The 14,492-nt window shown below is 49.5% G+C and overlaps 1 protein-coding gene across 1 annotated transcript; it reads right to left on the minus strand.

The window, feature by feature from the left end:
* Positions 1 to 646: 646 nt before the first annotated feature.
* On the minus strand, positions 647 to 14,179 carry LOC123857880 (matrix metalloproteinase-20; the record flags this gene model as incomplete). Its single annotated transcript, XM_064583970.1, has 4 exons — positions 14,054 to 14,179; positions 5,951 to 6,198; positions 2,684 to 2,832; positions 647 to 772 (listed from the first exon to the last, which is right to left on the minus strand). Coding segments are annotated over exons 1-4 (649 nt in total), but the record flags the coding sequence as incomplete, so codon positions are not given.
* Between the last annotated feature and the right edge of the window lie 313 nt (positions 14,180 to 14,492).

Below are 14,492 nucleotides of genomic sequence, written 5' to 3' on the forward strand. Positions count from 1 at the left end.
GGTTGGTAGGTTATTCGGGTGCTGAGCTTTGCTGACGATACTCTAGCGCTCTCCCCCTTGGCTAGAAGGGGCTTTGGGGTGGGGAAGGATGGAAATGTAGATCAATCCTTTTGTTCCTCGTCAGCCATGCTGGACACAGAAGGACCTAATTAGAGCCACCAGGGGCAATGAGACCCAGATTAGACTGAAGATGCTTCACCAGTTCCCTGCCATGACACGCTACCCCCTGTCGTCCACACACATTTCACAGGGAAGACTTGCAGATGATGGGCACGATATCCTGGGACTTTAAAACCCATTCCCATCACACTTCGCAGGAGATGAAGTGTCATCTCTGAACAGAGCCTATTTCCAAGTACATGTAAGAGACAGTAAATGCTACGTAAAGAAAGAGAGCCGTGGGGAGGTGGGGTCGCTGCTCCTCGAGATCATAGGCATGAACCAGAGTTCAGACAGGTCTACAACACACATGAGGGTGGGTCTTTTCCCTTATGGTGTTCCCTTTTGGATTTTTGGCTTACTTGTTTTTCCTAGCCAGCCTCCCTAGTTAAAGGGTGGCTTGGGATGTTGAACCTCGGGGTTTCATGGTGGAGGCCCAGAAGAAGGTACAATATTTTCCAGGTTATGGTGAATTGTGCATATATACCATTCATTCCCATAGTCCACTTCTCAGCATTGTCGAAATGGGTGTCGCCTCCCAGGCCTTCCCCAGGTGCAAATGCGTGGGCGAGAGTCCCTCGAGGGCCATCGAATGGATAGGAGTCCCCGTGATCTAAAGAGGTGGGGAGAAACGCCAACAGCCATGAGTCCTTCTAGCAATTTTGGGGACATGCTTCACATTACAGGGAATGGACACCTTTTTTTTTTTTAATAGTGTTGGCACTTCTCATACAAATAGATTTACTTTCTAATATTCATTTTGTATAAGAAGTTTACATGTCGGGCGCCTGGGTGGCTCAGTTGGTTAAGCGACTGCCTTCGGCTCAGGTCATGATCCTGGAGTCCCGGGATCGAGTCCCGCATCGGGCTCCCTGCTCGGCAGGGAGTCTGCTTCTCCCTCTGACCCTCCCCCCTCTCATGTGCTCTCTCTCTCCTCTCATCCTCTCTCTCAAATAAATAAATAAAATCTTTAAAAAAAAATAAATAAATAGAATTATCTTTAAAAAAAAAAAGAAGTTTACATGTCAACGAGTAATCGTCCATTGAAAAATTAAGAGGGATATTTGGCATTTCAAAGACAGTTAGCATTTAAAATAAAAAATGTCCTTTTGTGACTGTTTTTATTGCAATGCCTACGTCGTGTACAAATGTCTTACAAAAGAAGTAGCAAGCAACCCCTACAGGCTGGAATGTGTGTGTGTGAGCAGGCTGAGCATTCATTGTCTGATTCAGCTAGGACAGCAATGGTACATGGAGCAAATGTGTGTGCTTTCTGTTTCTCCCGTGCAGTACAATGTGCAGACGTATCCAAAAGGAGAAAGTTGCTCTGGAATTTCAATATGCTTTCCTGTATCAAGCTCACGCAAGCAACAAAGGTGTCTATAAAATCATAACTTTTAGTGCTTTCTGTGTTTTTGTTTTGCTTCTAATTAACAGTTTATTATAAATTTGATAAAAGAGGAGAGAGAACAAAACGAGGCATGTCGTAGAAGCCATGTTTCCCGGTTTTTCACAGGGTTCTGGTGCGCCATGTGCCCGGGTTCCTGGATGGTGGGCTCTGAGGACCCAGGGACACGCAGCGCAGCCCCCGCTCAGCTTGTGTTGGAGGGGAAAGGGCGCAAGCGGGCAAGATCAAGAGAGGGGCTGATGCCAACGTCACGGCCTCCAAAGCTGCCATGAGCTGCGCAGCCACGTCACTGGGGTGGCCCTGTTGTCTGGGGGGAACAGGACCTGCCACGGGCCAGGTCACACGCAGGGCCGCCTCTGAAGGGCTCACACTCAGGACCTGCGTCACCTTCTGTCCCCTGGCTTCTGAGCATGTACTTCCCGGGACCTGAGCCTCAACTCAAGATCAAGACTTAAAGTAACCGGGACCCTCAGCAAGGGTGTCTGGCGGGAGGAGGCCGGGGTGCGCCCTCCCCGCAGCTACTTGGAAGCTGAGAAATCAAGGAATGTTGTGACCCTTGGTTGGTCTGCTCCCTAGACAGGCGGCTCTGGAAAGGGCCAGAGCCGGCCACCAAGCCCTGCGCCCAGTTAGGCCTCCACTCCTTGCCAGGGTGAGCAGGGGGTGCGGAGGTGGGCGGGCTGGGGCAGGCCTGGGGGCTCCAGAAGGTGTGGGCAAGACAGCAAGGCCGCTATCCCGACCACAGCCTGCCACAGGGGGAGCGTGGTCAGGGCCTCCGTGGCGTGGACTTCCTTCAGTGGGGATTCGAGGTGGGGGACTCCTGGCGGATATGGAAGGCGGTGCACAGCGGTGAGTATGGCCATGGGAACGAGGTCGGCTGGCCTCCTAGCCAACGGAAGGAGCGGATCCACTCTCCCGCCCCGTCCAGCATGACCAGACATGCTGAGAACTCCCCCTGGTCTACATCCTGGCGGGACGCACTCGTGACCTTGCCGTGACCTTGAGCCCTGCCCATCACACTGTGTGTGGATGAGGATCGCTCGCATTAAAGGTTGAAGGAGACACGCGGGGACGTGTGTCCCGCGGATCAGGAGGAACATCCAAGAAGCGCCACAGTACCTCCAGTTTCAAACGATATCATAATGTCGGCCTCTCCCGCGTTCACCTTGGCGAAGCTCAGCGGCACCGCACTGCTCCAGGTCTGCAAGGCCATCTCTACTGCTCTGTCCACCTCCGCGGAGGTCATGGAGGGCGTGTATTTGGAGATTCTGCAGAAACAGAAGGAACACGGCTTCCTCCGTGAGCCCTCCGCTGAGGCGGTATCAACAGTCGGAGGGGCCAACGTGAATCTGCGGTGGGCGTATTTTTCTCCCAAACGGTAATGCTTGTTTTGCTTTTGTATTTGCTATGTTACTGGACTGTGAGGAGCAATCGGGAAATCACCTGCCGCTGAAATGGTTGGGCTCTCCTTGTTGCGAGATTATCCCGAATTTTAAAGACCATAACCTGGGGTCATTTCACAAGGGGCAAGAACCCATTTCCCCTAAAATGGCTTTAATGGAGAAGGGACCTCTTTTTCCCCAAAAGGGACTGAAAATTTTCAATTGTAAAGAATTGAGTTTTGAGGTTTTGCACATTCTTATTCAAAGGCCACCTGGGATTTCCCCGGGGGTGGGGGTGGGGGTGGGGGGGTGTTTGTTCTTAAAATAATGTGTATCTTAAAGACGAAGCCTTGGCTTGAGTCTTTCGTGAGGTCCTGGTAGGACGCGCTGCCCCAGGCTGCAGGGGCTGGGGCTTCCTGACAGCAGGCGGAGGGAGGCAGGGACAAGGAGCTACCACCCGGGGCCTCGGCGGGACCTCGGGCGCAGCCGGCACCCTGGATGAGGGTGAGCGCCAACCCGGGCAGCAGACACCTGCCCTGCTTTCGCTCTCCAGCTCCTCATCCACCCCTCGCACCTTGTAGGTGCTTAGCAAACACTTGCTACACGGATGAACTCCGGAATAAAAGCTAGTGGTGTTTCAGGCCTTCCGGGTGGCGTCCAGTTCTAGCCCCTGTGAGGACTCCCTGAGAAGCTGGGTAAATGCACACACAGGTGTGACCCGTAGACCTGCATTTCAACAGGTATCCTGGGTGATTCGGACAGAGGTGGGGCTGCCTCCACCAGGAACCAACCGGGGCGATCCTAGGGGCCTGAAGGGCAGGGACCGGGTCCCACAGAGGGTATGGTAAATAGCGACCCTCAGTGGAGAGGGAAGGAGCACAGAGTCCGCACCTGGAGACCCAGGACACAAGAGGGGTAACTGTAAATACTCTGTGAGCCCATGCTCCGCGCTAGACACGGGCCTGGGCGTGCCCCGTCTTCACAACGACCTTAACAGATAATGATGATGTGCATTTTATGATTAGTCAGGACTGGAGCCCAGTTCTGACTCCAAACGTCTGCACATAAGCACTAAGCTGTATTTTGTCTATTTTAATCCCCTGGGTTCTGTTAGAAGAGGTTATTCTGAGTCCTTGGATAGCGTCCAGCGCGTTCTGTGCTTGCTTGCTTGCTTTCTGGGGGCAGGGGGGCTGCTCAGGGGCGAGTGGATGGGCTGGGTGAGTGTGCTGAGGGGGCTTTGGAGACGTCCAGGGAACCCTGTCACAATAACACACTTCTCTGAGTCTCCAGTCAGCTAGATGGATTCCCCTTGTCTATGCTGCGCATCGTTACAGACTAAAATTCTGTGATACACTTTAAGAAAATAAAGGGAAAGACTTCGTGGATTTATATACGTTTTTCCTGTTCAACTCCTTATGGGGCGCTTCTTCCCCAAATGTCCCGACTTCCGTGGCCTTCTTGGGCGTAAGCGGAGCGATAACTGTGTGTGGAGCGCCACCTGATGGACTCAGGCTGGTCGCCGCCAACGTGCGGCCTGGAGGAGCCTTCGGGGGCTCCGGGCCCTTGCTCGACCCCAGGGACTCAGGACCTGCGGCTGAGCTGCTGCAGTTTGACAACAGGCTCCGCGACCAGACTTTCTCATCTGAGGGCTTTGCTGATGCCCGTTCTGCACCGCTCTCCCTGGTGGTAATTTCAAGCCACCCCCGGCCCCACAGGTAGTTGGAAGAGAGGAGTAGCAGCACGCGGCTCCCATCGCGGGATAAAAAGGTGAACAGCCTCATGAACACAGACAGTCGCAAAGTGTGGTAGAGTGATCAGGAGGCAAAGTGTGGTCACCTTTTGTTTTTGATTCCATATAACATCCACAAGGTAATACGTAATGGTTGGTGTATGAATATAATTTATTTAATTGCAGGGATGAAGAGCTTAATTTTTGATAATGGCTCTGTTTAGCGACCAGCTTGCAAGAGGCTGGGGCGGTTAACAACTGGCTGCAAAATTCCAGACAGGTTCGAGACCAGCTTCTGTGAGCCGTGAGGAGGGGACTGTTGGAACGGCTTCTGTGAGCCCTGCGGGGACTGTTGGAACAGCCCGGCCTCGCCCCGTCCCCAGGTCTCGGCCAGCTGTGCTCTTCCTAAGAGCAAAATCTGGCCCCACGCCTGGCCTGGCTCTCGGCTGCCCTGGGCGGCACCTGCCCGCTGGGCCACCCCACTGCACGCCCTTAGCTGCCGGACTCCTCTTGCACTGGGAACACCCTCACCGTTGGCCAGGCCCCAGGGCTAAGATGCATGCACAGGCCACCCATTTGCAAGGCCACATCTGTCCAGCAGGTGCAAGGCCCAGGCGTACAGCAGGGTCCACCGCCTCCAAGCTGACCCGCAGGTGGAGGGGGTCCCCCAGGAAGGAGGCCAGCCGGCCTAGCGGTGGGTCCCCGTGCTCCCTCTGGGTGCTACCACGGTTCTCTGCTTAGACCCTCAGGCTCACACCTGTCACGGGGAGCCACGAGGATCTGTTTGCTTGTGTGTCTCCCGAAAGGGGCTGTGAGGGTCAGGGAACAGGATCGGCTCACCTTTGTATCTCCAAAACTCAAATGTCTACAGTAGGCATTTAATAAGTCAACAATAAATTATTTTTGGAATAAAAAAATTACTTAAATAGGTGAGTTTTATTGTTTCCTTCTGATTGAGGAACTTGTTTTAAAAAAACTGGTTGGTACTGTTATTAATCCTAAACTAGGTTATTTTTCTTGAAAGACAAGTGTGTTGTCTCTAATTGATAAAATTGTTTGTAATGCCCGAAATGGCCAGTCATTAGGATAATCCTGACATCATATTTTGTAGCGAGTCCTCCAATGTCCCTGTCTAAAGCTGAGCCCTAAAAAGCCTTCCTTATGGTTGTGATGAGTCGGGACTTGTATACAAGAACGGAAGGAAGAGATTTCTAAAAGAAAGGAAAAAGAGAGAGGGTGTTTCTCTCTGACTTTGGGAAGACTCCATCTCATTACCTGTATGTCAAAGTATTTTTTTTCCATTTGGGTTCACCTGGGAAGAGGCGATAGTTTGCCACGTCGGGAACTCCACAGCGAGGCCTCTTGATGACGTCCATCGTGGGCTGGTCTAACCTCCCGGTGACGCGGAGGCCGAAGAAGGCTTGCAGCTCCTTGATCTTCTTGACCAGGGCTCTGCCTCCTGGCGCCCCCATCTCGCCAACCTGGGGCCCTGCCTTCCTGGTGTAATACTTGTCAAGATACGCCTGGAACGGAGAGGCAGGCTGACATGTCTGCGGCAGGTCTCTGGGAGAGACTCACGCTCAGGTTAGAGAAGGGGACAATACTCTCGACAAGCTAAAAATAGCGTGGACCGAGTACTCCCATCTTTGAAAAATATTAAATATATTCGCCTAGATAAAGCTTCGACAGAGATGCCACGTTATTAACAATGGTTATGTCTGGGTGGTGAGGATTGTAACAGTTTCTTTTTTTACTCACTTGCATTTTACAGTTTTCCTATAAGGACTAGTTATTCTAAGAGGAAAAAGTAACGGAAGGAAGTTAATGTGAACACTTTCCCCACAGAGCATTTGTCATTGAAATCTTGACCCAATTTGCAAAACCAAGACTAGTCTATTTCCCAAGAAGGCAGTCACTGGTACCATGTTTTCCTTGTACATTATGCAAGATGGATATGTTTTTAACGCTTGGAGGCCTTCTGTTGCAGCCTCTCATCTTATACAAAGGCAGACGGCCGTCCATTTCCCTGCTGGCTTTCCATCGCTCAGCGAGCAGAGCGTGGGCTTGAACCTGTCTGTCTTCCCAGGGCAGCCTTCCGCGACTGGCCCTTTGTCCCCAGAGGCAAGTACTGGCCCTTTGTCCCCAGAGGCAAGTAAAATTACCCACAGATTATAAGCTTTTCATGTGCACATTAAGGCTTAAAACCTCTAAATTGATCATTCAAGACACTTTTCCAGGACTTCCTGGGTGGGGTGAGAACCAGAGCCGGCTGCTGGCCCAGGGGTTTCGACTGCCCGCCTGATTTCAGGGAAACACAGAGCAGATGCAGATTTATGTGTATGTTTTATTTTACGTAAAATTTTATATTTATATATCATACACAAGGTGCACATAAATATTTGTCTATCACATTAACTATATATTTCTATATAAATTATGTGTATGATTTATTCTATATGTACATATTTATATACAATAGATAATAAAACATTGAGAGCAACCTTAATATCTAAGAATAGGGGATTTGTTGGATATATTATTACATATTCATATGAAGTAGTACTAGACCTCTAAGATCCCATTTTTGAAAAATATTTAACGGCATGGAATAACGCACTCAGTATAATGACAACATAGAGGTGAAGTCTTTATACAGATTAAAATCGTAATTTCAAAAATAAATCAAACCCTATATATGTATACATATTATACTCCTGTTTGTTATCTACGTATATTAATATAAGGTTAATGTGCAAATTAACGTTGAAAATTGATGTCAACTGATATATTGATACTTAACATATGCATGTAATTTGTATGAACACGAGTAACATCAATAATGGAAAGAAATAGGTCTGTATCAGACTTGTTTACCTCTGGGTTGTAATACCATGGGGTGACAACTTATTTTTCGTCCTTTCCTAGATCCCAAAGTTTTCTGCTGTGAACGTGGATTGTAGTTGTTCAGGAAATAATTAAAAGGAGCAAGGCTTTTAATTACTAATTAAACAAGCTGGCTTGTTTGGGCAAGGTGCTCCTGGGGGGTCACACGATCCTCACTGCCCCCCTCCACCCCCACCCCTGCCCTGTTGGCCAGGGAAACTCACTTCCCTAGTGGTGGTTCCTTGCGAGAATCTTAATGGGATGAGGACCCAAGGGGAGGAGAAGGGGGCAGCGTGGAGCCCCAGCCCTGGAGCCTCGGTGAGGGGCGCTGGAAATGGCTGGGGCTATGCGGTTTCATTCCCAGCTCTGGGTGGGCCATTGTAAGTAAGCATCTTATGTTTCTGATCTTTTTTGCAGGATGACATTTTCGGAGCCATTCCTCTTTGCTCAAGTTGATGCTGTGAGGACAGAGCACTCGCTGTAAGTCTGAGTTACACTCTTTAAGAGATAAGCTCAGTGCAAAGGGCCAGATGTTCCAGAGCTGAGACAGTTTGGATTTCAAGTATTTTGTTCCCTTGTTAGGTGATGTGTGATGCATGCTGTGTTCTAATTTTGGTTTACAAAATATGGTCCTATGAGAGAAGATGCTCATGATACATTACGTGGAAATAGATTTACAAGTACTCTTACAGGATAAGCCCTGTTTGTAAAGAAAAGTGTGTGCGTATGGATACACACACCGATGTATGCTCGTAAACCTGGACCAGGGCGAGGAAGACAGGTGTCGCCAAAAACTCAGTATTCAAGAATAGCAATACTTAATGCAACATTAAAAAAATCAAAATTGATGCAAAGAAATCCACGATGAACAAAACATCAATATTTTAAATAAAGATGGAGTCCAATCCTGCCTCATTCCTGCAACCTAGTCCCAGCCCGGAGTCATAGCAAAGTGTTTTGAAAAATATCAATGAAGGGATGAGTAGTGGTTTATCTTAGTGATGGAACCGAAAAGGATTCTTTTTTGTTACCTATGTTTTATAATTTTTCTACTTGAACATATATAATTCTACAATAAAATGTTTTTTTTCTTTAGAATATGTAGAAGGTGCCAGACTTGCAGGTCAAAAGGCTTATCCATAAAAGGATGAAAACGGTACCTAGTTCTGTTCAACACAGTTCTAGGCTCAGAGTACATGTTCAGTTAATATTCGGGCTCTTTTTCTTTAGGTAAAATATGCAAGTTTGTTTCTTTGAAGACTTATCAGATGTTCTGAGTACTCAGGGCCCAAGTTATTCTGAGACCTTTCTTGCCAAAGTTATGGACAAGGTTTTCACATCTTTCCAGACTCCAAACGTCCAGGGAGGCACTTAGATGTTCCATTTGTGTGAATTCTAACCCTTGGGTGTTGTTGGCTCAACACCTGACGCTGTTGGGTCAAGAGTTTTGGGACCCCCCAGAATTGTCCTGCTTGCTCCCCACTTGCCCGTTGTTCAAATGACAGGATTTTAGGGTTGGCTCTCCCGTGGTTCTCTCTCTGATTCTCCTTCAGCGTTGGAGAGAGTAAAGTAATAGAGACCCCGTGGCCTGGCTCCCCAACTCCAGCTCTTTGTTCAGTGTGCGCTCCTGGCATCCTTCTTGAGAATTAAGAACTTAAAGCTCAGGGTCACGTGTGTCTCAAAGCATGAGGTTCAAGATGGCGTTTCTTCCACATTTCCCTCCATTCGGCTGGGCCGCAGGGAGTCGTGAGGACTTGGGGCGCTGGGTGAGGAATCCTAGCTTCTAACAGGCTGGGCAACGCCCTTCATGGCTTGGGTTTTCCGTGCACTCGTCTACAGCACGAGGTTGGAACTTGTTCTACGGACCACACCAGTGTCAGGATCCAGGGAGGGCCTCAGTGTGAACAGGCTTTTAAGCGCATGGAAGACTTTAAATGTGTGCACCCTTTCACACATTAATTGCTCTTTGGGAAATCTGTGCTGAAAAAATCATCCTTTAGCTCAGGCTGGTGTATGGAGATGTTCACAGCAACACTATTCGTATGGAAATAATCCATGGGTCCAGCAAAGGAAGCAATTAATTACAACTCACTTATATTCTGGAATATGTGTAACTCCTTATAGTGATGTGTATGAAAACATAAAAATGAAAATTTTCTTAGGAAATAATAATCAGTGATAAAGTTAGGAACCAAACATACTAGTTAAAAAAAAAGTCTCTTCATGCACAGAAAGTAAAATGGTAGTAAAAACACCTGAATTTAACAGTCTGTATTTGGAAGCTTCCAGTTTTTAATTATCTTTAATTACAAGTTCATAGTAATGTGATAATAAAAATTTATATTATTTTTAAGGACAATTTAACAAACTGTCAAATGTTGTTTTAAATGTTGTATTGATATTACTGTTTTTTTTTTTTTAAGATTTTATTTATTTGACAGAGAGATAGGCAAGAGCAGGAACACAAGCAGGGGGAATGAGAGAGAAGAAGCAGGCTTCTCGCTGAGCAGGGAGCCCGATGCGGGGCTTGATCCCAGGACCCTGGGATCATGACCTTAGCCGAAGGCAGAGGCCCAACGACCGAGCCCCCCAGGCGCCCCAGGACCACAGTTTTTGTGTGTGTGTGTTTTTTTTAAAGATTTTTATTTATTTATTTGACAGGGAGAGACACAGTGAGAGAGGGAACACAAGCAGAGGAGTGGGAGAGGGAGAAGCAGGCTTCCCGCGTAGCAGGGAGCCTGATGTGGGGCTTGATCCCAAGACCCCGGGATCATGACCTGAGCCGAAGGCAGACGCTTAACAACTGAGCCACCCAGGCGCCCCACCTAGCTTTTTTCTTCATAGTTAACGTGAGGCTTTTGGGGAAGAGTATTTTTGAATGTTATTTTTTATTTTTTTAAGATTTCATTTATTTGACAGAGAGAGACACAGCGAGAGAGGGAACACAAGCAGGGGGAGTGGGAGAGGGAGAAGCAGGCCTCCTGCTGAGCAGGGAGCCCGACGTGGGGCTCGATCCCAGGACCCTGGGATCATGACCTGAGCCAGAGGCAGACGCTTAATGGCTGAGCCACCCAGGTGCCCCCCCCCTTTTTAAAAAGATTTTATTCATTTATTTGACAGAGCGAGAGATAGCAAGAGCAGGAACACAAGCAGGGGGAGCGGGAGAGGGAGAAGCGGGCTTCCCGCCGAGCAGGGAGCCCGATGCGGGACTCAGTCCCGGGACCCTGGGATCATGACCTGAGCCGAAGGCAGACGCCTAACGACTGAGCCCCCCAGGAGCCCCAGTATTACTGGCTTTTAAAAGCAAACAAAAATAGAATAAAACTCTGTTTTAAGAAACTAAGCATTTTATTAGTCCATCATTTTCAAAGCCTTTATGCTCATCAGCAAAGCAGAATGTAAAAGACACAAGTTGGCATTAAGTAAGTCAACTAAAAACCTGCTCATCTTTTTAAGTGTAGACTATTGTGCTCTGACTTGGGGAGAAAGCACATAGCATTTGAAAATTTTGCCTGTCTGGTGTTTACAGGTGCAAGAAGCAATACGTTTTCTCTGGAAAGAACAGGGCTGTGTGGAAGCTAATTATCCTGACCCCGGTTCCCAGGCCTCCCTGGTCCACCGGCCATCTGGCTCTGGGGCCCAGCCAGGCCCACTGCACACGGTCTCCCAGCTCCTGCCATCAGCCGGATGCGGCCCCCAGGCTCCTTCACTCCAGATAGTCAGGTGACCGGCTCTTTCTTACAGTTCAGGTTCACCTCGAATGTCACTTCCACAGAAAAGCCTTCCTGGACCACTCAGGTGACAATGTCCCCCACTGTCCCCCAGTCACTATCATCCTGATTCATTGCCCCCCAATACCACTTACCACTTTGAAATAATCTCGGGTGCTTGTTGATTAACTACTTGCCTATGTCCTCCCAGCTTATTCCTCCCAGTTTGAAATAGATCCTGGAATTCTGAGCTACGTTATCTTGAATTTAGTTTATCGAATGGTGAGGGCTCAAGTCAGAGGGAGTTCGGGTTAAGAGCTCTGTTCTTGGCATCCGCTACCTTGAGATCCCCCAGAACAGGGATTTGACTGGTTTTGTTCACTGTTTCTCCAGTCTTAGAAGAGACCCTAGCACATAACACACAGGAAGCTGTCCATAAATAACCGTTGAATGCACGGACTCAACTGCGTCTTTTGCATTGTCATCCGCTGTACTGTAAGGTGGTTACGTATAGAAGTGCCCCGAATCTGCAGAGGATACCATCTGGAGCTCCCAGCAGGGGCCTGGAACTGCGAATAGTGCTGAACCCTGTTTCTCCCTATACGTACACACCCACGATGAAGTTAATTATAAATTAGGCACAGGAAGAGGTTAGCAACAGTAACTAATAGTAACCGACGACCATCACAACAATGTACTGTGCTGACAGTTATGGGAATGTGAGCTCTCCCACAGAATCTTACTGAACTCATCCCTCTGGTGATGATGTGAGGTGATGACATGGAGAGAGGTGAAGGACGCGGGCACGGCGACGGGGCGGGAGGCTACTGATGAACCTTCTGACAGGTCAGACGGCGGGCCATCCACCTTCCCGCCAGGGGTGACCGTGGGTAATGAAACCGTGCACGGCAGGTGGGGGGGACTGTAGTTCTATAAACCATAAGGTGGGACCTTAGTTCTTTCCAGTCACTAGGACCCACTTTAGTGGTTGCCTGGATCACGCTAGGCTGCTGAAGAGGGCGCCTTTCTCCTGCCCGGCGCTGGCGACTGGGGCTGTTGCCGGAGAAGGGGCTGTTTGCCAAGTTTCCCTGGTCCTTGGACGGGGGTCTTTCTGAGAGTGGGATGTAAGGGAGCTGAGGAGAGCAGACTTCTTTTGGGGCGGAAGTCGTAAGGGATCCCCAGCATCCCAAGGCCACTTCATTGTTCCCAAACAGTCCTAGCAAGCCTATCTTTTCCCGAGACTTTCTGGTCTCATTCCTGCACAGACTGCTCAGGGCTCAGCTACTTCTTGCTGTGAAGGGCCGATAGTATTTTCGGTTCTGCGAATCTCCACCACTGGGGTGCAGAAGCAGACGACACGCGGATGAACATGCCTGGCCGGTTTGGCCCGAGGACTGTCGTTTGGACCAGGACTAGAATCACGGTCTTCGACCCCTCACGTGGGTTCTGGCCTCAGTGTCACCCTCCTTCCGGAGGTCACAGCGACTCCAGTTTCTGAATCAGAGTGGCGTGACGCTAGGTGAGGGAAAATTACATGCCGGGGGAAGGGACCCAAAGGTACATGGTACCAGCGAAACCCAGTTTGAAATAGACCCTGGAATTCTGAGCTACGTTATCTTGAATTTAGTTTATCGAACGGTGAGGGCTCAAGTCAGAGGCAGTTCGGGTTAAGAGCTCTGTTCTTGGCATCCGCTACCTTGTCTATAAGCAGGGCTGATATTATTATGCTCAGTGACGGGTACGGCGGGGGGGCTGACTAATTAGGATGGATGGGTGTGCAAACACTCGGCGTGTGCGTCCACAGGGGCAGCGGGTGGGCGGGAACGCCAACTGAAGCACGACCAGCAATCACAGATGTGCTCCCGTTCGACGGACAGTCGAGACACAGGTCCTGGCCCAAACACATCTCATCCACACACCTCCACTAACGTTGGGAGTTCCGTCGTTAGACACTTCCCCCCCCCAGATTTTAAAGTAATCCCTACACCCGACGTGGGGCTCGAACCCACAACCCCGAGATCAAGGGTCGCGCGCTCTGCCGACGAGCCAGCTGGGCGCCCCTAGAGATGTTTCTTTAGATGACAGATCGCCACCTTCTCTTAAACGCAAAAACCGCTTGGAAGCAAATAAACATTGAATCACTTTGAGTCACATAATTGTTGCAAAAGTTTTAACGTGACTTATTTGTATCCCATCCTTTCCAACCAGTTCCGAGAGATCTTTGAGAAAGAGGAAAATACAGAAAGTGTCCATAAAGCAGGTCCTTGGGAACATGCTTTAGAGAGGAAAGGCTCTCACGGGCGGAGCGGGTCGGCGCCCGGGACAAACGGGTCACTTTAGATTTGGATCGAGTCAGCGCAGAACGCCGGAGCCCTTTTCTAACGTGTGAACCCAGGAAATCTCTCCGGTGCCGCCAGGAAGCTTGGCACTGTGCTGATAACCTACCTCGCCCATGCAAACTTACGCCTCGGGGGTGATTTTTCTGCCCTTATTTCCCCCTGACAGTATTCCTCCAATACTTCGTCTCTTTTGTCTTGCTTGGGTTTTTGCAAGTCACTTCAGTTTCTGTATGAAGCGAGCTACCTGGAGACTCGTTCATTTCGTCATGCCTCGTGCACCCCCCGTGAGCACCAACATGGGTCTTAGCCGCGTGGGAGGTAGTCTCTCCTCGGCCCCGGTGCGCTTATGAGCTGTTTTACAACAATAACGATTTTTCCTTGCTTTCTTGTTAGACCCTCGCAGGGTTTCCGGGGCGGGAGGAGGAATTGTGTAAAGGTTCACAAACCTGTGCGAGGCGGTAGCTGTTCCGTGAGGTCCTGGGAGTGGCTGCAGGTAGGGAGGGGGCTGCCGTGGAGAACTCGAGAGCCGTGGTGAGCAGCAGAGCCAGGCCCGAGGCGGGGAGCACCTTCATCTCCTCGGGGCCGCTCGGGGTTGTATCAGCCCGGGGCGAGGCGGACAGTGCGCAGTTGCACTTCGACCTCGAGCTGCTTTTATAGCACCAAACAGGTCTGGGCCCTTGGAGCAGGGATGACTCCTGTCTCGAAAGGTAATTATACAGCTCGTTTCTCTCCCTGATGACGGGGTAACACAAGGGTACACGGGAGTCAGGGAAAAGCTTCATTCCTTGCGATTTACTAAGCCACAAAGGCAGAAAAACACTCAGGTTTAACGAAGTTTGTCAGCTGCTTCCACAAACTGGGGTAAACTTGATTAATTTTAACCCA

Source organism: Mirounga angustirostris, unplaced genomic scaffold (assembly GCF_029215605.1).
Source record: "Mirounga angustirostris isolate CCGP_5_RB_7025 unplaced genomic scaffold, mMirAng1.0.hap1 SCAF_231, whole genome shotgun sequence".
In the NCBI taxonomy this organism is placed as follows: Eukaryota; Metazoa; Chordata; class Mammalia; order Carnivora; family Phocidae; genus Mirounga; species Mirounga angustirostris.